Consider the following 26010-nt stretch of genomic DNA (forward strand, 5'->3'; position numbering starts at 1 on the left):
TCATACAGTTGATTTAAAAAACAAGGGAAAGTCAAAAAAAAAAACAAAGAAAGAAAAACAAGGAAAAAAAAAAGATGTAGTGCCCCCTTGAGGAGCCTGTGGAGAATGCAGGGGTATTCGCCTACCCCACCTCCACGGTTGCTAACATGACCACAGACATACGGGACTGGTGGTTTGATGGGTTGAGCCCTCTACCACAGGTTTTACCCTTGGGAAGACGGTTGCTGCAAAGGAGAGGCTAGGCCTCCCTATGGTTGTGCCTAAGAGCCTCCTCCCGAATGCCTCTTTGTTGCTCAGATGTGGCCCTGTCTCTCTAGCTAAGCCAACTTGAAAGGTGAAATCACTGCCCTCCCCCCTACGTGGGATCAGACACCCAGGGGAGTGAATCTCCCTGGCAACGTGGAATATGACTCCCGGGGAGGAATGTAAACCTGGCATCATGGGACGGAGAACGTCTTCTTGACCAAAAGGGGGATGTGAAAGGAAATGAAATAAGCTTCAGTGGCAGAGAGATTCCAAAACGAGCCGAGAGGTCACTCTGGTGGGCACTCTTATGCACACTTTCAGACAACCCTTTTTAGGTTCTAAAGAATTGGGGTAGCTGGTGGTGGATACCTGAAACTATCAAACTACAACCCAGAACCCATGAATCTCGAAGACAGTTGTATAAAAATGTAGCTTATGAGGGGTGACAATGGGATTGGGAAAGCCATAAGGACCACACTCCACTTTGTCTAGTTTATGGATGGATGAGTAGAAAAATAGGGGAAGGAAACAAACAGACAAAGGTACCCAGTGTTCTTTTTTACTTCAATTGCTCTTTTTCACTCTAATTATTATTCTTGTTATTTTTGTGTGTGTGCTAATGAAGGTGTCAGGGATTGATTTGGGTGATGAATGTACCACTATGTAATGGTACTGTAAACAATCGAAAGTACGATTTGTTTTGTATGACTGCGTGGTATGTGAATATATCTCAATAAAATGAAGATTAAAAAAAAAATTTCCAATTGTTCATCGATAGTATATAAAAATATAATTGATTTTTGTATATTCACCATTTATTCTGCAACATTGCTAAATTCTTTTTAGTTCTAGAGGCTTTTTTGGGGGGTAGATTCTTTGGGATTTTCTATGTAGACAGTCATTTCGTCTGTGAATAAAGACAGTTTTATTTCTTCCTTTCCAAAAAAAAAAAAAAAAAAAAAAAAAGAAGAAAGAAGAAATGACTAAGCCAAATGATTAAATTAAAAAGCCAGAGGAAACACAGAATTTGGAACAACTAATCAAAGATGTTCAAACAAATCTCCTAAATAACTTTAATGAGTGTGCCATAGAGATAAAGGATATCAAGAAGACACTGGGAAAGCATAAAGAAGAATTTGAAAGAATAAACAGAAACACAGATCTTATAGAAATGAAAGATACTACAGATCAAATTAAAAATACACAAGAGAGACACAACAAATTTGAGGAGGCTGAATAAAGAATAAGCAAATTAGAGGGCAAAACAACTGAATTTGAAAGCACAAAAGAACAAATGGTGGAAAAGATGGAAAAATTTGAACTGGAATGATGGACAACACAAAGCACTCAAATATAAGAATCACTAGTGTCCCAGAAGGAGAAAAGGGCTAGGAAGAATATTTGAGGAGATAATGGGGAAAACTTCTAAACCCTTATAAAAGATATAAATATGCAAATCAAAGAAGTCCAATGAACTCCAAATAGAATAAATCCAAATAGGCACACTCCAAGACACATACTAATGAGACTATCTAATGCTGAAGAGAAGGAGAGAGTCCTGAGAGCAGCAAGAGAAAAGCAATTCACCACATACAAGGGAAATCACATAAGACTAAGTGCTGACTACTCGTCAGGCATCATGGAGGGGAGAAGGCAATGGTATATTTTTAAGATTCTGAAAGAGAAAAATTGCCAGCCAAGAATTCTTTATCCAGCAAAGCTGTCCATTAAAAGTGAGGGAGACCGGGGTGAATCTGGACCAGACATCATGGGATTGAGAACATCTTCTTGACCAAAAGGGGGACGTGAAATGAAACGAAATAAAGCTTCCGTGGCGGAGAGATTTCAAATGGAGTCGAGAGGTCACTCTGTTGGACGTTCTTACGCACTACACAGATAACACTTTTTAGGTTTTAATATACTGGAATAGCTAGAAGCAAATAACTGAAACTACCAAACTCCAAACTCCAAGCCTTGACTCTTGAAGACGATTGTGTAACAATGTAGCTTACAAGGGATGACAGTGTGACTGTGAAAACCTTGTGGAGCACACTCCCTTTATCAAGTGTATGGATGGATGAGTAGAAAAATGGGAACAAAAACTAAATGAAAAATAGGGTGAGATGGGGGGGTGGTTTGGGTGTTCTTTTTTTATTTTTATTTTTTATTCTTACTCTCATTCTTTCTGGTGTAAGGGAAATGTTCAAAAATAGATTGGGGTGATGAATGCACAACTATAAGATGGTACTGTGAACAGCTGATTGTGTACCATGGATGACTGTATGGTATGTGAATATATCTCAATAAAACTGAATTTAAAAACAGTGAGGGAGAGTTTAAAATTTGCATAGATAAACAAATGCTGAGAGATTTTGTTAACAAGAGATCTGTCCTGCAAGAAATACGAAAGGGAGTTCTGTTGGCTTAAAAAAAGACAGCAGAGAGAGAATTGGAGGAGAGTATAGAAATGATGATTATCAGTAAGGGTAACTAAAAAGATAAAAAGAAAAATACTAGGTCTGATAAATAAAAGCAAAGGGATAAAATGGTTGAAGTAAGGACAGCTTTTACAGCAATAATATTGAATGTTAATGGATTAAACTCCCTAATAAAAAGACACAGATTGGCAGAATGGAATTTAAAAAATTGATCCATCTATATGCTGCTTACAAGAGACTCAGTTTAGATGCAAAGATACAAATAGGTTGAAAGTGAATGGATGGAAAAAGATATTCCAAGCAAGAAACAAAGAAACAAACAAAAAAATCAGATAAAATAGACTTGAAATGCAAAGACGTTATAAGAGACAAGGATGGACACAATAAAGAGGTAATTCACCAAGATGAAATAACAGTCATAAATGTTTATGCACCCAGTTAAGGTGCTCCTAAGTACATGAGGCAAATACTGCAAAATTGAAGACAGCAAAAGAAGTTCCTACATTAACAATGGGAGACTTCAAAACACCACTCTCCTCAAAAGACAGAACAACTAGACAGAGGATCAATAAGGAAAAAGTGGATCTAAATAATATGATAAAAGAATTAGACCTAACAGACATAGTTAAATTCTTGCATTCTAAAACAGCAGGATATATATTCTTCTCAAGTGCTCATGGTACATTCTCCAGGATAGATCATATGCTGAGGCACAAAACAGGTCTTAATAAGTTTAAAAGACTGAAATTATTCAAAGCACATTCTCCAATCACAATAGAATGAAGTTGGAAATTAATAACCACCAAAAGAACCGGAACTTTCACAAACACATGGAGGTTAAACAACATACTCTTAAAAAATCAGTGGATCAAAGAAATTGCAAGAGAAATCAGCAAGTATCTGGAGACAAATAAAAATGAGAATACAACATATCAAAACTTATGGGATGCAGCAAAGGTGGTATTGAGAGAGAAACTTATAGCTCTACATGCCTACATTAAAAAGAAACTAAGAGCTAAACCGTAAGTCCTAACTGACCAAATGGGGGGGAAAAAAAAAAAAAAACGGGAAGAACAGCAAACTAACCCTAAAGCAAGTAGAAGAAAAAGAAGAAAAGAAATAATAAAGATTAAAGCAGAAATAAATGAATTGGAGAAAAAAAAAACAGAAAATCAATAAAACCAAAAGTTGGTTCTTTGAGAAGATCAACAAGATTGACAAACCCTTAGCTAGACTGACAAAGACAAAAAGAGAGAAGACACAAATAAATAAAATTAGAAATGAGGAGAGGGGGATCATAACCACAGATCCTGAAGAAATAAAAAAGATTATAAAAGAATACTATAAACAACTGTATGACAATAAACTAGATAACTTAAAGGAAATGAACAACTTCTTAGAAACACACTTACATCCAATACTGACTTGAGAAGAAACAGAAAACTTCAACAAACCAATCACAAGTAAGGAGATTCAATCAGTCATAAAAAACCTCCCTACAAAGACAAGCCCAGAGCCAAATGGCTTCACAGGAAAACTTTATCAAACATTCCAAGAAGATTTAATGTCATTTCTGCTCAAACTCTTCCAAAAAAGACAGAAGAAAAAGGAACACTACCTAACTTTTCTATGAAGCTAACATCACTCTAATACAAAAACATTACAGATAACACAAGAAAGGAAAACTACATCAATCTCCCTAATGAATACAGATGTAAAAATACTCAACAAAATACTTGTAAATCAAATCCAGTGGCACAATGGGGTTTATTCTGGGCATGAAGAAGTGGTTCAACACAAGAAAATCAATTAATGTAAGACAACACATTAACAAATCAAAAGGGATAATTCACATGATCATCTCGATTGACAGTGAAAAGGCATTTGACAAAATTCAGCATCCTTTCTTGATAAAAACACTTCAAAAGGTAGGAATCAAAGGAAACTTCCTCAGTATGATAAAGGGCATACATATAAAACACCCTCAGCCAACACTGTACTCAGTAGTGAGAGACTGAAAGCCTTTAAGCTAAGATTCCCTCTAAGACTGGAAATGAGACAAGAATGCCCACTGTCACCACTGTTTTTCAACATTGTGCTAGAGGTTCCAGAAAAAACAAAAAAAGAAAGAAAGAAAGAAAGAAAGAAAAGGCATCCAAAGTAGAAAACATGTAAAACTCTCATTATCAGCAGACAACAAGATCCTATATTTGGAAAAATCCTGAGAAATCTACAACAAAGTTACTTGAGCTAGTAAACAAATTCAGCAAAGGAGCAGGATACAAGATCAACGTGCAAAAATCAGTAGGGAAAGGGAAAGGAAGATAGCGGAATAGAGAGGAGTGGAAGTTATTTAGTTCCCCTGGAACAACTAATAAACAAAGAGGAACAACTAGTAAATAACCTGGAATAACTGCTGGGGAACAAACATGACTATCCACACATCATACACCAGCCTGGATTGGGAGGAATACCCAAGATCACAGGATAAAATCTGTAAGTTAAAACTACGGACCTGAGCTGAGAGCCCCTCCCCAATGGCAGCCCAAACTGCAAAGCCTCGCTGTGCTATAGAGTAAGCACTCTCTGAACAAGCGAATATACCTCAGCCCAGCTCCAACAGAGGTTTTAATTACCAAATGTTGACTGTTCAATACAAGCTATGAATCCCCAACAAGCAGACAGAGACTTTTGGTGACAACTGACATTGGAGAACTGGAGGACCTCTCTGGGAGGGAGGAGGAGCCCAGAGGACTGTGTGATGTCTGGCTGGCAGGTGAAACTGCAGGTGGCCATGGACTGGCACTGAAGGGGGACTTTCTGTCCCTTTTTCGGCTCAGTGGAGAAAGCCTCAGCCATTTTCAGTTTCCAGAGCTCTGCCCCAGACAAGGGTGGAGGCAGCAGAGGCAGAAAGACTATTTTAATGCAAATTATATCCCCCCAGCGGAGTATTTTCCCTAAAAGGAAAGAGGTGGTGCCAAGCTCTACTACCTCCCTTCCATTCAGAACCAGACCTCAGAGCCTGGGGGAAAACAGCCACGGGCCACACCTCCTTAAACCAGTGTGGAGAGACAGGCTGACAGAGCCAACTGCTGGGCAGAAAATCACAGTAGCTTGAAGTTTTAAAGGGTATATCAATCTTTTAAGACACGCCCTCAGGGAGAAGTGATACTATTGCCTCCTTCTAAGACCTGAGCCCATTCTGGTATGGCAAAACCTGACTGGGGTAACTGTATTTAGTTAGGATTCTCTAGGGAAACAGAAATTAATGAGAGGTGTCTATGACTATAAAATTTATAAAAGTGACTCACACAACTGTGGGTATGCACGAGTCCAAATTCTGCAGAGCACTCAGCAAACTGTCAACTCCAAGGAAGATGTCCGATGAACTCTTCAGGAAACGAACCGGCAACTTCAACGAACTCCTCAGGAAATGAACTGGGATCTTCGAAGAACGTGTTCAACAAACTCCTCAGGAAACTGTTCGCTGGGCAGCCGAAGAAGTGAAGGTCCTCTGTCTGTCTCACTTATAAGTCTTCAACTGATTAATTGGATTAAATCCAGCCAATTGCATTCTCAAATTGTGGAAGACACGCCCTTTGGTGAGTCATCAGTCACAGCTGCAGTCAATTGACTGATGATTTAATAAACCAGCCTGTTGGTTTATTAACCAGCCACAAACGTCCTTGCAGCAATTGTTAAGCCAGTGTTTGCATGACCAGACAGCTGGGTACTGTCACCTGGCCAAGTTGACACATGACCCTAACCATCACAGTAACCAAGGAAAGCAGATGCCTAGACAACATAAAACTACAACCTACACTTAGAAAAACGAAGTTATGGCCCAGTCAAAGGAACAAACTTACAATACAACTGAGATACAGTAATTGAAACAACCAATGCTAAATCAATTCAGAAAGATTAGGGAAGATATGGCAAAAGAGATGAAGCATATAATGAAAACACTGGGCACACATAAGGTAGAAATTGAAAGGTCAAAAAAAACAACTGCCAGAATTTATGGAAATGAAAGGCGCAACACAAGAGATGAAAGCACCATGGACACATACAACAGCAGATCTCAAAAGGCAGAAGAAAACATTCAGGAACTGGAGAGCAAGACACCCGAAAGCCTACACACAAAAGAACAGATAGAGAAAAGAATGGGAAAATATGAGCAACATCTCTGGGAACTGAATGGCAACACGAAACACAGGAATGTATGTGTCACTGGTGTCCCAGAAGGAGAAGAGAAGGGAAAAGGGGCAGAAGCAATAATAAAGGAAAAAATCAGTGAAAAGTTCCCCTCTTTTCATGGATCCAAGGATCTTTTCACGGATCCAAAAAGCACATCCCTTTCATGGACCCAAGAAGCACAGTGTACCCCAAACAGAACAGGTCTGAACAGGCCTACACCAAGACACTTAATAATCAGATTATCAAACATCAAAGATAAAGAGAATCCTGAAAGCAGCAAGAGAAAAGCGCTCCAATACAAAGGAAGCTTGATAAGACTATGTGTGAATTTCTCAAGAGAAACCATGGAGGCAAGAAGGAAGTGGTGCATATAGTTAAGACACTGAAAGAGAAAAACCACCAACAAAGAATCCTATATCTGGCAAAACTATCCTTCAAATATGAGGGAGAGCTTAAAATATTCTCTGACAAACAGACAACAACAGAGTTTGTGAACAAGATACCTGCTCTACAGGAAACACTAAAGGGAGCACTACAGACAGAAAGGAAAAGACAGGAGTGAGAGGTTTGGAAGACAATTTTGGGAGATAGTATCACAGCAATGTAAGTACACTGAACAAAGATGACTGCAAATATGGTTCAAAGAGGAAGATTAGGAGCATGTGGGACACCAGAAGGAAAGAGGAAAGATAAAGACCGGGACTGTATAACTCAGTGAAACCTAGCGTGCTCAACGATTGTGATAAAATGTACAGATAATGTTTTTACATGAGGGGGAGCAAATGAATGTCAACATTGCAAGTTGTTAAAAATAGGATGATATTTGGGGGGAAATACAATCAATGCAAACTAGAGACTATAATTAACAGAAACATTGTATTATGCTTCCTTTAATATAACAAAGGCAATATACCAAAGCGAAATGAATATGGGGGGGAGGAGACACAGGGAAGGGCTATGGGACTCCTGGCATTGGGGATGCTGTCTGACTATTCTATTTTGGTTTAATGCTATCTTTCCTTTTACTGTTTCCTGGCCGTCATGGTTTTTTTGTTTGTTTGTTTGTTTTTTTCCTTTCCTCTTCATTTTCTTTTGTCTCTCTACCTTCTTTGACTCTTCCTCCTTCTTTGTGGAAGAAATGGAGATGTCCTTATATAGACAGTGGTGATGGTGGTGAATACATAAATACATGACTATACAGGGAAACACTGATTGTTTACTTAGGACAGAATGTATGATATATGAACAAAACCCTCTTAAAAAATGGGTTGATGAAGAAACCTTGAGGACACCATACTGAGTGAAGTAAGTCAGACACATAGGACAAATATTGCAGGGTCTCACTGATATGAACTAGTTATAATATGTAGACTCATAGACATAAAATATAACAAGGATATAGAACGAGGTTAAAGAATGGGGAGTGGTTGCTTATTATGAGGAGAATGTTCAACTAGAGTGAACTTAAAACATTTGGAAGTAGACAGAGGTGATGGTAGCATGTTGTGAGAATGACTAACAGTGCTGAATGGTCTGTGAATGTGGTGGAAAGGGTAAGCTCAGAGTCACGTATGTCACCAGAAGGAAAGTTGGAGGTCAAAAAATGGGAATGTATAAAACAGTGAATCTTGTGCTGGACAATGTCCATGATTAACTATACAAATATTAGAAATCTCTCTCATGAACTAGAGCAAATGTATGACACTATAACTTGAAGTTAATAATAGAGGGGCATACAGGAAAAATATATACCTATTACAAACTATATACTACAGTTAGTAGTGTTTTAAAATTCTTTAAAAATCAACAGTAATAAATGTACTATATCAATACTATCAATCAATAATGGGGAGGTGGTTAGGGGTATGGGAGGATTAGAGTTTCCTTCTTTTGTCTTTATTTCTTTTCTGGATTAATGAAAATGTTCTAAAAATTGGAAAAAAATTAATTGTGGTGATGGATGCACAGCTGTATGATGGTACTGCGGGCAACTGATTATACATTTTGGATCTTTGGATAATTGTATGGTTTGTGAACAATCTCAATAAAAATAAAAATAAAAAAAATCAGTAGGGTTTCTATACACTAGGAATGAGCTAACCAAGGAGGCAATTAAGAAAAAAATTCCATTCAAAATAGCAACTAAAAGAATCAAGCACCTAGAATAAACAGAACCAAGGATGTAAAGGAGCTATACTCAGAATATACAAAACATTCCTTAAAGAAATCTAAGAAGACCTAAATAAGTAGAAAGACATTTCACATTCAGAAAGGCTAAATGTTGTTAAGATGCCAGTTCTACCCAAACTGATCTACAGATTCAACATAATACCAATCAAAATTCCACCAACCTACTGTGCAGAATTGGAAAAGTTATCAAATTTATTTAGAAGGAAAAGAGGTCTCAAACAGCCAAAAACAGCCTGAAAAAGAAGAATGAAGTGGTATAATTTACACATCCTGACTTTAAAGCCTATTATAAAGCCACAGTAGTCAAAAGAGTATGGTACTGGCATCAGGATAAACAAATTTATCAACTGAATTGAACTGAGAGTTCAGAAATAGATCCTCAGATATATGGTCAATTGATTTCTGATAAGGCTCCCAAGTCCACTCAAGTAGGACAAAACAGTCTATTCAATAAATGGTGCTGGGAGAACTGGATATCCATGTCCAAAAGAATAAAAAGAGACCCCTATCTCACTCCCTACACAAAAAATAACTCAAAATGGATCACAGACCTAAATATAAGAGCCAGTACCATAAAACTCCTATAAGAAAATATGGGAAACATCTTCAAGACTTAGTGATAGGAGGTAGCTTCTTAGACTTCACACCCAAAGCACAAGCAACAAAAGAAAAAATTAGATAAATGGGAAATCCTCAAGACTGAACACTTCTGTGTTTCAAAGGACTTTGTCAAAACGGTGAAAAGGCAGCCAACTCAATCGGAGAGAATATTTGGCAACCATATAATCTGATAAGGGTCTGATATCCAGTATATATAAAGAAATCCTACAACTCAACAATAAAAGGACAAACAACTCAATTATAAAGTGGGCAAAAGATACAAATAGACATTCCTCCAAAGAGAAAATACAAATGGCTAAAAAAACACATGAAAAGATGTTTACCTTCATTAGCTATTAGGGAAATGGAAATCAAAACCACAATGAGGTATCATCTCACACCTGTAAGAATGGCTGCTATTAAACAAACAGGAAACTACAAGTGTTGGAGAGGATGTGGAGAAACAGGAACACTTCTTCACTGCTGGTAGGTGTGTAAAATGCTACAGCCACAGTTTGATGGTTCCTCAGAAAACTAAATATTGAGTTGCCCTATTACTCAGCAATTCTGCCACTCAGTATATACCCAGAAGATCTGAAAGCAGGAATGCAAACAGACACCGGCACACTGTTGTTCATGGCAGCATTATTCACAATTGCCAAAAGATGGAGACAATCCAAATCAACAGATGAGGGAAGAAACAAAATGTGGTATATATATAAGGTAGAATATTATGCAGCAGTAAGAAGAAATGAAGTCCTGAGGCATGTGACAACATGAATGAATCTTGAAGACATAATGCTGAGTGAAATAAGTCAGTCTCAAAAGGATAAATACTGTGTGATCTCACTAATATGAACTAGAACATGTAAACCCAGAGTCCTAAAATGTAGAATACAGGATACCTAGAAATAGAAGCTCGAGAAGGGGAGTGGTAACCTAATATGTTCAGAATGTGTAACAAGGTTGACCTTCAAATTTATGGAAATAGATATGGTGTGTGGGTAGCTCATTATTGGGAATATAAGGAATAGTGCTGTATTACAGGCGAATTTGGTTGAAAGGGGTTGTTTAGAGTCATGTATGTCACTGATTAACACTACAGAAATAAGTCCATTAATGCATGAAATTGTAAAAATGTAAAAATATAATATGATATGGCATGTTTGACTATACTTATAGAAACGTGAACTCATTATCAAGCTGAAAATGTGCTTAAATTTGTTTCTCTGGATTACTGTTTTTCATATCTATAATAAAAATTTTAAAAATCAACTAAAAAAAAAAAGACTGGGGGAAATTGTCTTCAGAGGTGAGCTGGGATTTAGTTAGAACATGAATATGAAAGGAATGTTCAGAGAAGAGTGAGGATATAGGGAATTTTGCTGACGACAATTAGTTCCAGGGGACAAAATAGTAGGGTTTCACAAGTAGTCAAGAGACATTTCCCTGACTACTATTGAAACGAACATCTTTTCACAGGTTTACAGGCCATTCAAATTTCCTCCAATTTTTACTGGATTGTCTTTTTTCTGAATAATTTTAGTTTACTGTAAATTCTTGATACAATATATGTGGTTTCTTCTCCCAGTCTGTTTCATCTTTAACTTCATGCTGGATTTTTTTAGTATATAATTTAATTTTGATAAAGTATACTTTATCCATATCTTTCTTCTAAATTGTGCTTTTTGTCTTGTCTAGGAAAACCTTCACAAATTCAAGGTCATAAAAATATTCTTCAAGACAGTTTTAAACTTTTGTTTTCACATTTAATCTTTAAACCATCAATAATTTTTATACTGTATGATGTGAAATACCTTTATATTTCATTTCTAATGTATTTACATTACAAAGAACATAATTTGATTGATGCTTATGCTCTGAAATTTATTGTGACTTCTTTCTTGACCTAGTATGTAGTCAATTTTTGCAATTTTTGAAAAGAACGTACATACTCTATTACTTGCATGCCAATAAATTCATAAGTAAATAGACATATATATATACATATGCATACATACACAAACATGTATGTTAGATCAAGCATAATCTTATTCTTAATTATTTCATATCCTTTTTTTCTGCTTGAACTATCTGTTTCTGAGTAAAAGATATTAATATCCCCTAATAAGATTGTGAGTGTACTTTTCCCCTTATAATTCTGTTAATTTGGGCTTTAAATATTTCAAGCCTATGTCATTAGGTACTCTGGTAGTTTGGAGCTATGTAACCCAGTAAAACATGTTCTTGTGTGGACTCATTGTAAACTAAGATCTCTTCAAAATGTTACTTCAGTAAAGGTGTGGTCCAAATGAATCAGGCTAGGCTTTAATCTGGATTACTGGAGCCTTTATAAGCACCATGAAAGCCAGATACAAAAGCCAGAGGGAACATCCAGAAGCTGAAGTCAAGGGAACTCAGAAGAGAAGGGAGGGGCCAGGAGGGGCCGGGAGAGGCCATCATGTGCATTGCCACGTGGCAGAAAAGCCAAGGACCAACCATCTCAAGCAGCCAGTGCAAAAACTCCATGGTTTTCTGGGAGAAAGCATCACCTTGATCACAAGGATTCTGGGCTTCTCCTAGCCTCAAAACTGTAAGCCAATAAAGTCCCATTGTTACCAACCCATCACATGGTATATGCTTTAGCAATGAGGAAACTAAAACAGGTACATAAAAGTTTAGGATTGTTACACTTCATGGAAGATTATTCTTTTTATCATTATGTAATTTCCATTTTCATCCTTATCAAAGCTTTTCATATTGAATTCTATCTGAGCTAATGTGAACATTGCTCTATTAGCTTTGGAATACATCTAGAATAGCAAGTATATACTTGGATTTTTTTTCCATCATTTGTTTCAAACCTTTCCTTGAGCTTTTATTTTAGGTGTGCCTTGTAAACAGCACAGAGCTCAATTGTGAGGTGAGAGGTTTAATCCAATCATCTGTCTTATGAATATAATCAGTACACATGTATTGTGTTTATTGATATAATACTAGCAGCTACTACCTTCTTTTGTGTTTTTTACTTCCTGTGATTTTTGTTTCTTTTTTTCTTCTCTTACATTCCGTTGAAATTGAAAACTTATTTGTTTACTTTCCCTTTTCCTCTGCTTGTTTGAAAATCATGGCTGGTATTTTTATTCCTTTAGTGGCTAGCCTTAAATTTTTATCATATACATTTAATATTCATATTTTCCTAACAAAGACTTCTTCCTAAATAAGAGAAGGATTTTATCACTCTAACTCCCTCCAACCTCCCTACAATCCACCTTCCATGTTAGTGTTATAAAAAACTGTAGTGTCACTTTATAAAACCACAATAAAATTTAGTTGTGTGGGTTTTTAAAAAAATCGATAGTTAACTGAGTTTTACCAATATATTTTACAGTTATTCTTTTCTTTCATTAAGGTTCTATAGGTGGCAAACCCACAGTCTTTGGACACCTAAAATTGGCTTCATTTCACTCTTAAACTTAAATGATCATTTGGCTGAGTAGAGAATTCTGAGTTAAAAGTTACTTTGCCTCATAACTGTGAAGATATTGCTTCCATCACCTTTTTTGTTGATAACAAGGCTGTTATTAACCTGTCATTCCTCTGTAGTTTTGTTTACTCCCTGGTGGTTTTAAAGACTTTTTTTCATAACCTTGATGTTCTACAGATTCCCTACAAGGTATCTAGGGACTAGATTTATTTTTATTTATATTGCCCAGTTTCTGAACTCAGATTCTAGGCTCTTGAGAACTTGGAAAGTGAGGAAAACTCTCAACATTCTTTCTTCAAATATTCCATGCCCACCATTTATTCTCTAATTTTGGAAGGTATATACTACAATTTATCAATCTTAAATTCTCATTCATGTTTTCAATCTCTTTAGTTCTCTATGTCCTAAATCCACCTCAATAGTGTCTTTCAATTCACAAATTCTCCTTGACTAATCTCTTCGCCCAATCTATTGTTTATTCCATTAATTGCAAGTATTTAAAATTCTAAGATTTCTGTTTGGCTCCTTTTTATTGACAAATGTTCAAAATTAATATCTACCTACTTTTATTCCCTAATTTCTTCTTTATGCTTTATATAATTGTTATTCTTTCCTTTGAGGTATTTAAATTCATTTATTTTAAAGTTCTGTTTTTAAAAATGCTCTCTTTTTTTTTTGCATTATTTCAGAAAACAAATTCTCTCATTTGTGGAATGCACTCAATAGTTATGACATTTTCCTCATGTGCTTTGGTATTTTACTTTGTAAGCTTATTTTGAGTTTAAGTTTATTGTATTTTAGTTTTCTCCTTTCCTCACTATAGGCTGAAACTTCATGTTTACTAATTTAATGGTTACCATCATCTGGTCCACTATGGTCCCACTTCTGAAGGTCTTTTATTGGGGTCTTAAAGCTCTCACCACCCTTCAAGAATATGGCAGATACAGTCCCAAACCAGGATGCCACTCTTGAGTGGTTGTCTCCACTCCCTTCTATTGCTTCAGGCATCAGCTATCACAAACCATAGCAACAGTCCGGTTGTAGCTTTTATTTTTGGTCTCCTAGTGCAGAGCTTTGCACAAGTCTAAAGTTTCAATCCATGAGCCTGGATCTGTTTCCTCACCACAAACAGGGCATTTCATCTCCTTTATCCTACAAGAATTGATCTTCAGGATGTTTCAGGATGCTTCTATCTACGAAGCTTGTGACCCCAAACTCCATTTACCTCCATTTACAGAAGTTTTTGTTTTACTTCTGATTCTCAGAGATGTTCATTTTTGAAAACATCCTTTGGCATTTTTATTTAAAAAAAAAAAGATTTTTTCACTGATGGCCTCTGTGTGGGAGGAAGGGAGTTATTTGAGAACTCACAATATCTTGACTAAAGTCTATTTCCCTACAAGAAGTTTTTCATTTACATAATACATACTAGTATAACATCAAACTAAAATAATATGATGAAAAGTTCAGAGAAAATAATTATGGATTAAAAAACTATAATTGTAGCAAAAGCTTGTGTTCTCTAAAATTTTAGTAAAGCAACTTGATAATTCTTACAGTCAATATATCTTTACTATGCTACAATACAAAGGCATCATTATACCAAAACAGAAAATTATAAAGGAACTCACAAATATGGGATACGCAGCAGAGGGGTTAAAGGCATAAATTGTGGGAAATGATAGCTTTGGGCTCAAATTCTGACTGTTTTACTTACTAAATTAAGTAACTACTCTCTCCATCAGTTTCCTCAGCTGTAAATGAGGATAATAATAACGCCTACATTAAAGGATTGTTATGAGAACCAAATAAATTAATATTTGTAAAGCATGTAGTACAAGCTAGGCACATACATTTGTTAAACAATGTTACATTAAATTTCTACATGAAAATAAAATATACGTATAATATTCAAATCCTGGAAAAGTAGATTTTATAACTGATATTACATTCAGAAATTAAAATTAAAACTCAGTATGTAAAAATTGTACATACTGTACCTGCTTAGTAGTTTTGTGAGTGCCCTGAATTGTTCTCTTCGGTTTTCCTCCAGTTTGACATTTAGGTTTTCCTTCAAGCCAAAAATTTAAAAAAACACAGATACATAGATCAACAAATAGAAAATATACAACTGATCTATAGGTACATAGATAACATAAAAGAATGATACAAATCATTCAGTCATACTAACATATAATCTTCCAAAGACCACAACACAATACAATGTATTTATTCATTGTCAATATGAACAACTGATGTAGTTAAAAAAAAAAAAAAAAGTTTCCAGAGTCCTAGAGACTCCTTTTATTGAATGGTCTTCTCAGAATAGGAATAAATCAGCTTCTTAAAGAAGGCAGATATTCTGACAATAAAACATACAGTTTCATTTTGAAAGGGGAGATTTTCAGTTCTTTGTATTTTTACAGTTAACAGATACATCTTTCCAACTTGTTCTTTTTTTATAGTAAGAAAGATACTAACATGGTTTGTAATCACTCTATTCTTGTGAGAAACTCAAAATAGGAATAAAATTCGATAATGCACAACAGAATAATTTTCACTTCTGCAAAATAATTTTGGGTCAGGTCTTCTAAAACAATACAAAGGGGGTGAGCCATAACACAGGTACCTACTGACAACTTATCCACACATAAGTGGAATCCCTCACTGTTCACCAGGTATGAAGGCACCGTCTTTTCTACCACTTGGGACCTCCTTCTTCCTGTCCAGGCATCAGTATGAAATTCTGAACTCAAAGGACAGGCTGTGGGGAATTGCTGTTATGGTAGCCCCCTGACTAAAACAACTACAATCTTTACACAGTCACAGACAGGTTGAAGTTTAAAGGCACAAAATATTATTCAATTTTGAATATCTAGGTTCCAGCACAGTAAATGGCAAACAGTGAGCACCCAATAAAATATACCAAATAATTACTTGAAAGAAGACAGAAACAGAGGAATCCTTTCAAATATAAGAAAACCAGTAATTCAGATCAGATCTCATTGCTTAAGAAAAAACAAAAGTCAATTATTTGGCTATACTAAAATTTTATATATAAAATACCCCTAAGGAATAAAGATTTAAAAATTTGTAGTCCGCTAGTTATATTTGATAATATTTTGATTAAACAGAAATAGAATTGAATTACACACTGCATAAATATCTATTTTGACCCTTACTCCAAATTTGTAACCATATCTTGAACCTACTCTATAGATATAAGGATTTTCTATACAATCCCATCAAGGTATTTCACTAAACAAGATGCTAAGAGAACCAAAGACTATCAAGTCAATCACAAGTTTATTCTGTATTACAAATAGTATATTCTAGCACACTCTGGAGCCAAACTACTTTGATTTGAATTCTATCTCAACAGTTTATAAAAATCTATGGGTTTTTTTAGCTGTTCTTTTGTGCTTCAGTTTCCTTATCTATAAAATGAGGAAAATAACAATAGTACTGTTGCAGTTTGCTGCAGTTTGCTAATGCTGCCATTTTGTAAAACACCAGAAATGGACTGGCTTTCATAAAGGGGGGTTATTTGGTTACAAAGTTACAGTCTTAAGGCCATAAAGTGTCCAGGATAAGGCATCAACAATAGGGTACCTTCACTGGAGAAAGGCCATTGGCATCCAGAAAACCTCTGTTAGCTGGGAAGGCATGTAGCTGGCGTCTGCTTGCTCCCAGGTTGTGCTTCAAAACGGCATTCTCCAAAACATCTCTAGGCTTAGCTTCTCAGGGCAAATGCTGGGCTAATATCTCCAAATTGTCAGCAACAGTCTGCTTTCAACAGCCATCTCCAAAATGTACCTCTTGGCTGCAGCTGCAAGCTCCTTCTGTCTGAGTTCTTATATAGGACTCCAGTGATTAAATCAAAGACCCATGCTGAATGGGTGGGCCCATATGTCCATGGAAACATTCAATCAAGAGGTCACACCCTAATCAAAGGTGTCACTCACAGTTGGGTGGGTCACATCTCCATGGAAACACTCAATCAAAAAGTTCCAATCTAATCAACACTAATATGTGTGATCACATAAGACTGCATCAAAGAATACGGCATTTTGGGGGACATAATACATCGAAACCAGCGCAAGAACTAATTCATATGACTAATGGGAGATTTAAATGAGTTAATATGGATAAAGCACAAAATAATATATCAGTATCGACCAGCAGAAAAATAAGCTCCATGAGGGCAGAGATTCTTGTCTTTTTGATCAGTGAGTATCCCAAGTACCTGCAATACTGTCCAGTATGAAAATGCACTCAATAAAGAACTAAATGAATAATTTATGAAGCCAACTTGTTTTTTCCTATATTTTTCTTATAACATATAAAGTATTTCTCGCAATATACACAAACAAATATACTTTAGTGAAAACATTTTCCCCAAGGCAAATATGAAACTGAACTATCACAGACTTAATCAAGATAAGACTTTAGTAACACCTCAGCATAAGTGAAAATAATTAGATACCTAGGAAGACAGGGTTCCACAACACTCCCTTAGGCCTCTATTCCTGGCATTGTCAGCTCACATAAGAAAAACCCCCTCTGCTCTTCTAGTTCCCCAAGATGCTGGTTTGAATCTATTATATCCCCACAAAACCCATGTTCTCTAATGCAATCTTATGGGGGCAGACTTATTAGTCTTTTGATTAGGGTGGGACCTTTTGGTTAGGTTGTTTCCATGGAGATGTCACTCACCCAACTGTAGGTGAAACCTTTTGATTCGATCATTTCCACTAAGATGTGACTCTGCCCATTCTGGGTGGGTCTTAATTACATCACTAGAGTCCTTTAAGAGAGCTCACAGAGAAAAGGAGCTCAGAGAAGCTGAGACAGACATTTTGGAAAGAAGATAAGATATGTCATCCAGAGTTTGCCCCTGGGAGAAGCTAAGAGCTGACACAGACCCAGACACCTGTAGATGCTTGAAGACATTTCAAACAGAAGGACATTTGCAGATGCTAAGCTAAGAGATGAAGCCCAGAGTTTTACCTGGAGAAGCTAAGAGAGCACCCTCAGATGCTTAGAGGGAAATGCCCTGGGAGAACAAGCAAGGATGCACAGAGATTGAGACAGAGAAGCCCAGAGACATTTTGGAGAAAGCCATTTTGAAACCAGAACCCAGGAGAAAAGGACCAGCAGACTCCAGCCACATGCCTTCCCAGCTGACAGAATTATTCCAGACGTCATTGGCTTTTCTTCAGTGAAGGTATCCTCTTGTTGATGCCTTAGTTTGGACACTTTCATAGCCTTAGAACTGTAAATTTGTGAACTAAGAAATCCCCATTGTAAACACCAACGATTTATGGAAATTACATTCTGGCAACATCCAAAAACCCTAGAATCCAGCCTCCCCTCAGTTGGCAATCAGTACCAGTCCACTCTAGAAAAGCCTACACGCACATATACGGTTCCTCCTTCTCCTCCTCCATGCACAGCACATGTCCAGGGTTAAGAGTTATTTTCCAAATTCTCTCCATTCCAAACGTAACTCTGGCTTGGAATTCATAGTCCAGTTTGGAAAGCAATTTAGCAGAAGTTATCAAAATTTAAATATGTATCACCTCTGACCCAGCAATTTCAGTTCTAGAAATGTATCCTACAACAATAGCTATATACACAAAAAAACAGAAACATATCTAAATGCCAATAAATTAAATACTGGTTAAATAAATTGTTGTTCCATCTTTCATTGTAGTCATCAAAGAATAATGAAGAGTCGCTCATATGGAGACATGTACAAAGTTGACTAAGTTTAAAGAAACCTTCATACAGAATAATGTGTATTTTGATGAAGCTTGTTTTGCTTTTAAAAAAAATCCTAATACATAAAAATATACATCTTTATTTTTGCATAGAAAAAAATGTCAAAAGAATATACAGCAAACTATGAACAGTGACCACCACTGGGAAATGCAAATTTAGAGGGATAAGGTGAAAACTTTCAGTTGTTACATGTCTACATTATGTGAGTTTTCATAATAAGTACATATTAATGTTATATTTTAAAATATTGTTTTAAACAGGCAAAGACAACAGAAACTAGGAGGGAAGGTAGAGGCTTGTCAACTGGAATCTGAACAGATAGTTACATTAGGGCACCAACAAACAAACAGGCAAAACAAAAACAAAAATAAAACGTAACTTGGTTTCAGATACTGAGCCTCTACATGCTTCTTTTATTGGTATACCTATTCTTGGGTTTGCAAAATAACTAGCTGAAATGGAAAGAAAGGGGTAGGGAAACGGGAAGTCTCTAACCAGACAGCACTGATTACTGACAAATTCAAACAGAGCAATACAGAAATTTTGGTCATAAACAAATTCCGAAACAGAAATTCTAATACAGAAAAGGTTAACTAAAAACTAAAGACAATATAAGGTGAAGGGAATAGACCATATAATGGAAATTCGGTGGAGCTGCGACTCAGGCCAAGAATTAAAGGATCTGATAAGGCAGAAAAGAGTAAGTGAAGTTACCCAAAGCAGAGGGACTATGTGAGCAAAACAGGAAGGTAAGGATATCCAAGATATAAGAATACATGGTCAATAAAATAATATGTCCCAAATAGGCTCGTGTTGAGTAAGAAATAAAACTGAAAAAGTTGGTAAGGCTAAGTCAGAGAGAGTTTTAAATGTTGAGGTAAATTTTTACATCTCCTTATGTAGAGGGCAGGATAGGATGAGGTGAGAGAGTGGTGGAGGACCACTGACAGTTTTTAAGCAAATAAATGATTTAAGAGCTGTTTCAGAAATAACCCAAAACGAATAATAAAAACTTTAGGATCAGTTATCCAAAAATGTTATTTGACATTTTTCTGGAGGATTCCCATTTTTCTAGATGGCAAAATATCTAATGAATTTAAGTTACAAGATTTATTCTTGTACTACTGCAAAACAGACACTAAGATTCATTATGGTGATCCTAAAATACGTTTTAAAATGACCTTTAAAAAGTTTAAACATGACTTCAAAACCAAAGGAAAGGGACGAAGCGGCGGCATAGAGAGGACTGGAAGTTAGTTAGTCCCCCTGGAGCAACTAATAAACAACCAGGAACAACTAGTAAATGATTTGGAATAACTGCTGAGAGACAATGGTGACTGTCCACACATTGTACACCAACCTGCACTGGGAGGAATGCATGAGATTGCAGCATGGAATCTGTGAGTAGAAACTGAGGATCTGAGCCAGGAGCCACCCCGCACCCCAGCGCAGCCCAAACTGCAAAGCCTCACTGTGATAGAGAGCAGTACTCTCTGAACAAGCCCATATTCCTCAGTCCAGCTCCAACTGGGGTTTTAATTGGTGAATGTGGACTGCTCAATGCAAGCTACAAATCTCCAACAAGCAGACAGAGGCTTTTAGTGACAACTGACCTTGAAGAGCCAGGGGACTTCTATGTCCCAGGAGGGGAAGCCCAGAGTACTGGGTGCTATCTCTGATGCCCAGGTGAAACTGGGGGCCGTGGACTGGCCCTGGAGGGGAGTTTTCTGTCCTGTTTTCTCTCTCTCAACCTGAGAGGCTCAGTAGAGAACACTGAAGCCATTTTCAGTTTGCAGCACTCTGATCAGACAAGGGTGGAGATAGCAGAGACAGAGAGACAAAGAACCTATTTAAATGCATATGACAACTCCCTAGGGGGTGTATCTTCCATAAGAGGAAGGAAATGGTGCCCAGCTCTACTACCTGGCTTCGATTCAGAACCAGACACCAGAGCCTGGGGGAAAACAGCCAAAAGAGAAACTAAGCGGGCCACACCTCATTACACTAGTCAGGAGCTACAGCCTGACAGGCACAGCCTGACAGGCGCCACCTGCTTGGCAGGTTAGGAAAAGCACAGCTGCTTGAGGATTCCAAGGGTGTGTCAATCATCTAAGATACACCGTCAAGGAAACCTGATACTGAATATTGCCCACTTCTGGGACTTGAGCCCATGCTGGTCTGGAAAAACCTGATTGGGGTAATCAAGGAAACGAGATGCCTAGACAACAGAAAATTACAACCTATATGGAGAAAAATGAAGTTATGGACCAACCAAAGGAACAAACTTAAACTTAAACTGAGATACAGGAATTAAGACAACAAATGCTAAATCAATTCAAAAAGTTTAGGGAAGACATGGCAAAAATGATGAAGCACATAATGAAAACACTGGGCAAACATACAGTAGAAATCAAAAGTTCGAAAAAACTGGCAGAATCTACGGAAATGAAAGGCACAACACAAGAGATGAAAGACACAATGGAAACATACAAAAGCAGATCTGAAGAGACAGAAGAAAACAGTCAGGAACTGGAGAACAAGACACATGAAATCCTACACACAAAAGAAAAAACAGGCAAAGGAATAGAAAAATATGAGCAATGTCCCCAGGAATTGAATAACAACATGAAATGCATGAATGTACATGTCATGGGTGTCCCAGAAGAAGAGAAGGGAAAAGGGGAAGAAGCCATAATAGAGGAAATAATCAATGAAAATTTCTCATCTCTTATGAAAGACATAAAATTACAGACCCAAGAAGCGCAGCTTACCCCAAACAGAATACATCTGAATAGGCCTGTGCTGGTTTGAATGTATTATGTCCCCCCAAAACGCCATTATCTTTGATGTAATCTTGTGTAGGCAGACATATCAGTGTTGATTAGATTGTAATTCTTTGACTGTTTCCATGGAGATGTGACCCACCCAACTGTGGGTGATGACTCTGATTGGATAGTTTCCATGGATGTGTGACCCCACCCATTCAGGGTGGGTCTGAATTAGTTCACTGGAGCACTATATAAGGTCAGACAGAAGAGGCAAGCTTGCTACAGCCAAGAGGGACACTTTGAAGAACACACTGGAACTGACAGAAGAGCTTCGGCTTACAGAGACATTTTGGAGACAGTCTTTGAAAGCAGACGTTTGCTCCAGAGAAGGTAAGAGAGGACAAATGCCCCAAGAGCAACTAAGAGTGACATTTTTGAGGAGCTGAATCCTAGAGAGGAACATCCTGGGGGAAAGTCATTTTGAAAGCAGAACTCTGGAGCAGACGCTGGCCACATGCCTTCCCAGCTAACAGAGGTTTTCCGGAAGCCACTGGCCATCCTCCAGTGAAGGTACCCAACTGCTGATGTGTTACCTTGGAAACTTTATGGCAAGACTGTAACTGTGTAAACAAATAAATCCCCTTTTATAAAAGCAAATCCATTTCTGGTATTTTGCATTCTGGCAGCATTAGCAAACTAGAACAAGGCCTATGCCAAGACACTTAATAATCAGATTATCAAACACCAAAGATATAGAGAGAATCCTGAAAGCAGCAAATACATATAAACAAAGCTCAATAAGACTATGTGCTGATTTCTCAGTAAAAACCATGGAGGAAAGAAGTGATGTGATATATTTACAATACTGAAAGAGAAAAACCACCAACCAAGAATACTATATCTGGCAAAACTATCCTTCAAATATGAGGGAGAGCTTAAAATATTCTCTGACAAACAGAAAATGACAGAGTTTGTGAACAAGATACCTGCTCTACAGAAAATACTAAAGGGAGCACTATAGACTGATAGGAAAAGACAGGAGTGAGAGGTTTGGAACATAATTTTGGGTGATGGTAGCACAGCAATGTAAGTATACTGAACAAAGATAACTATGAATATGGGTGAAAGAGGAAGGTTAGGAGAATATGGGACACCAGAAGAAAAGAGGAAAGATAAAGACTGGGACTGTATAACTCAGGGAAACCTAGAGTGCTCAACAATTGTGATGAAGTGTACAAATGTTTTTTCATGAGGGATAACAAATGAATGTCAACCTTGCAGGGTATTGAAAATAGGGAGGTATTGGGGGAAAAATACAATCAACGTAAACTAGAGACTATAATTGACAGAATCATTGTATTATGCTTCCTTTGATGTAACAAAGGCAATATACCAAGGTAAATACGGATAAGAGGGGAGCATAGGGGAGGGGTGTGAGACTCTTGGCATTGGTGGTGTTGTCTGACTCTTTATTCTACTCTGATCTAAGGTTATTTTTCCTTCTGCTGCTTCCTAGCTGGCATGCTGCTTTTGTTTGTTTGCTTGCTTGCTCTTTCTTTTTTCTTTTTCTTTTGCCTCTCTACCTTCTTTGACTCTTCCTCCTGCTTTGTGGAAGAAATGTAGAAGTCCTTATATAGATAGTGGTGAAGGTGGTAAACACATAAATATATGACTATTCAGGGAACCATTGACTGTTTACTTAGGATGGAATGTATGGGGTGTGAACAGAACTATCTTGAAAAAAAAAAAATGGGCTGCTCTTTCCTTGTGGTGACGGATGTCGCCAAGAGGCCGCGATGGCAGTGTCGGAGAGTCAGCTCAAGAAAATGGTGTCCAAGTTTTTAATGATGGCAGTTCCAGGGAGCTAATGAATCTCACTGGAACAATTCCTGTGCCTTATATAGGTAATACATACAATATTCCAACATGCCTGTGGTTGCTGGATACATACCCATATAATCCCCCTATTTGTTTCGTTAAGCCTGCTAGTTCAATGACTATTAAAACAGGAAAGCATGTTGATGCAAATGAGAAGATACATCTTATTTATTTACAGGAATGGAAACATCCACAGTTAGACCTGTTAGGGCTTATTCAGGTCATGATTGTGGTGTCTGGAGATGAACCTCCAGTCTTCTCGTGTCCTACTATTTCAGCATCCTACCTACCATACCCAGCAACAGGGCCACCAAATACTTCCTACATACCGGGTATGCCAAGTGGAATCTCTCCATACCCATCCGGATAACCTCCCAATCCCAGTGGTTACCCAGGCTGCCTTTACCCACCTGGTGGTCAGTATCCTGCCACAAGAAGTGTCAGTCTCCTTCCCAGCCTCCTGTGACCACTGTTGGTCCCACTAGGGATGGCACAATCAGTGAAGACACCATTCGAGCCTCTCTCGTCTCAGCAGTCAGTGACAAACTGAGATGGAGAATGAAGGAGGAAACGGATCATGCCCAGGCAGAGCTGAAGAAAGGTCACCAGAAACTGGAAGAGACGGTTACCCGTTTAGATCAAGTAGCTGAGGTTGATAAAAATATAGAACTTTTGAAAAAGAAGGATGAAGAACTCAGTTCTGCTCTGGAGAAAATGGAAAATCAATCTGAAAATAATGATATTGATGAAGTTATCATTCCCAAAGCCCCACTATACAAACAGATCCTAAATTTGTATACAGAAGAAAATGCTGTTGAAGACACTATCTTTTATCTGGGAGAAGCATTAAGGCAGAGAGTAATAGACCTGGATGTCTTTCTGAAGCATGTACATGTTCTCTCCCATAAACAGTTCCAGCTCAGGGCACTAATGCAAAAAGCAAGAAAGACTGCCGGTCTCAGTGACATCTACTGACTTCACTGATATCAGCCAGAGATTGTGCTCTTCTTAAAGTATTCTTTTCTTTGCTTCCTTTCTCTTATCAGTAGGTGCCCAGAATAAGTTATTGTAGTATATCATTCAAGTGTAAAATATTTTGAATCAATAGTATATTTTCTGTTTTCTTTTGGTAAAGACAGGCTTTTATTAATGCACTTTCTATTCTCTGTGAACTCTTTTTGTGCTAAATGTTGGGATTAACTATGCTAAATAAAATTTATTGCATAATTTTAAAAAAATGGGTTGATGACAAAACCTTGAAGGCAATATACTGAGTGAAATAAGCCAGACACATAAGGACAAATATTGCAGGGTCTCACTGATAGGAAATAATTATAATATGTAAACTCATAGACATGAAATATAAGTTACCAAGATATAGAATGAGGCTAAAGAACGGGGAGCGACTGCTTAGTATAAGCAGAATGTTCAACTAGGTTGAACTTAAATGTTTGGAAATGAACACAGGTGATGGTAGCATGTTGTGAGAATAACTAACAGTGCTGAATGGTGCGATTGTGGTGAGAAGGGGAAGCTCAGAGTCATGTATGTCACCAGAAGGAAAGTTCAAGGTTAAAAGATGGGAATGTATAAACAGTGAACCTTGTGGTGGGCAATGTCCAAGATTAACTGTACAAATATTAGAAATCTCTTCCATGAACCAGAACAAATGTATGACACTACAACTAGGAGTTAATAACAGAGGAGCATATAGGAAAAATATATACACCTGTTGCAAACTAAATACTACAGTTAGTAGTATTTCAACATTCTTTCATCAATAGTAACAAAGGTACTATACCAATACTACGAGTCAACAATGGAGGGGGGATGGGGGTGGTTAGGGGTATGAGAGGATTTGAGTTTCCTTTTTTTTTTTTTTTTTGATCTTTATTTCTTTTCTGGAGTAATGAAAATGTTCTAAAAATTGCAAAAAAAATTAATTGTGGTGATGGATGCACAGCCTTATGATGGTACCAGGGGCAACTGATTGTACACTTTGGATCTTTGTATAATTGTACAGTATGTGAACAATCACCAAAAAAAACAGATGAAAAGATGTTCAATTTCACTGGCTATCAGGGAAATACAAATAAAAACCAAAATAATATATCATCTCACGCCTACCAGAATGGCCATTATCCAAAAATCAGAAAATTACAAGTGCTGAGAGGATGTGGAGAAAGAGGCACACTTATTCACTGTTGGTGGGAATGCAGAATGGTGCAGCTACTCTGGAAGGCAGTGTGGTGGTTCCTCAAGAAGCTAAGTATAGAACTGCCATATGATCCATCAATTCCATTACTAGGTATATATCCAAATGAACTGAAAGCTCAGACCAAACGGACATTTGTAAACCGATGTTTATAGCGGCATTATTCACAATTGCCAAGAGATGGAAACAACCCAGATGTCCATCAAT

General features: G+C 37.2%; 1 protein-coding gene and 1 pseudogene across 4 annotated transcripts in view; one reads left to right on the forward strand and one right to left on the reverse strand.

Moving 5' to 3' along the window:
* SCAPER (S-phase cyclin A associated protein in the ER) overlaps window positions 1-26010 on the reverse strand; it is a 600702-nt gene that overhangs the window by 523056 nt on the left and 51636 nt on the right. For all 4 annotated transcript variants that reach the window (XM_037833320.1, XM_037833321.1, XM_037833318.1 and 1 more), the window contains exon 4: window positions 15159-15229. In XM_037833320.1, coding sequence (XP_037689248.1) covers window positions 15159-15229 — 71 coding nt within the window. The remainder of the gene's footprint in view (window positions 1-15158; window positions 15230-26010) is intronic.
* On the forward strand, window positions 23543-24563 carry LOC119531738 (annotated as a pseudogene).

Source organism: Choloepus didactylus, chromosome 4, assembly GCF_015220235.1.
Source record: "Choloepus didactylus isolate mChoDid1 chromosome 4, mChoDid1.pri, whole genome shotgun sequence".
NCBI lineage: Eukaryota > Metazoa > Chordata > Mammalia > Pilosa > Megalonychidae > Choloepus > Choloepus didactylus.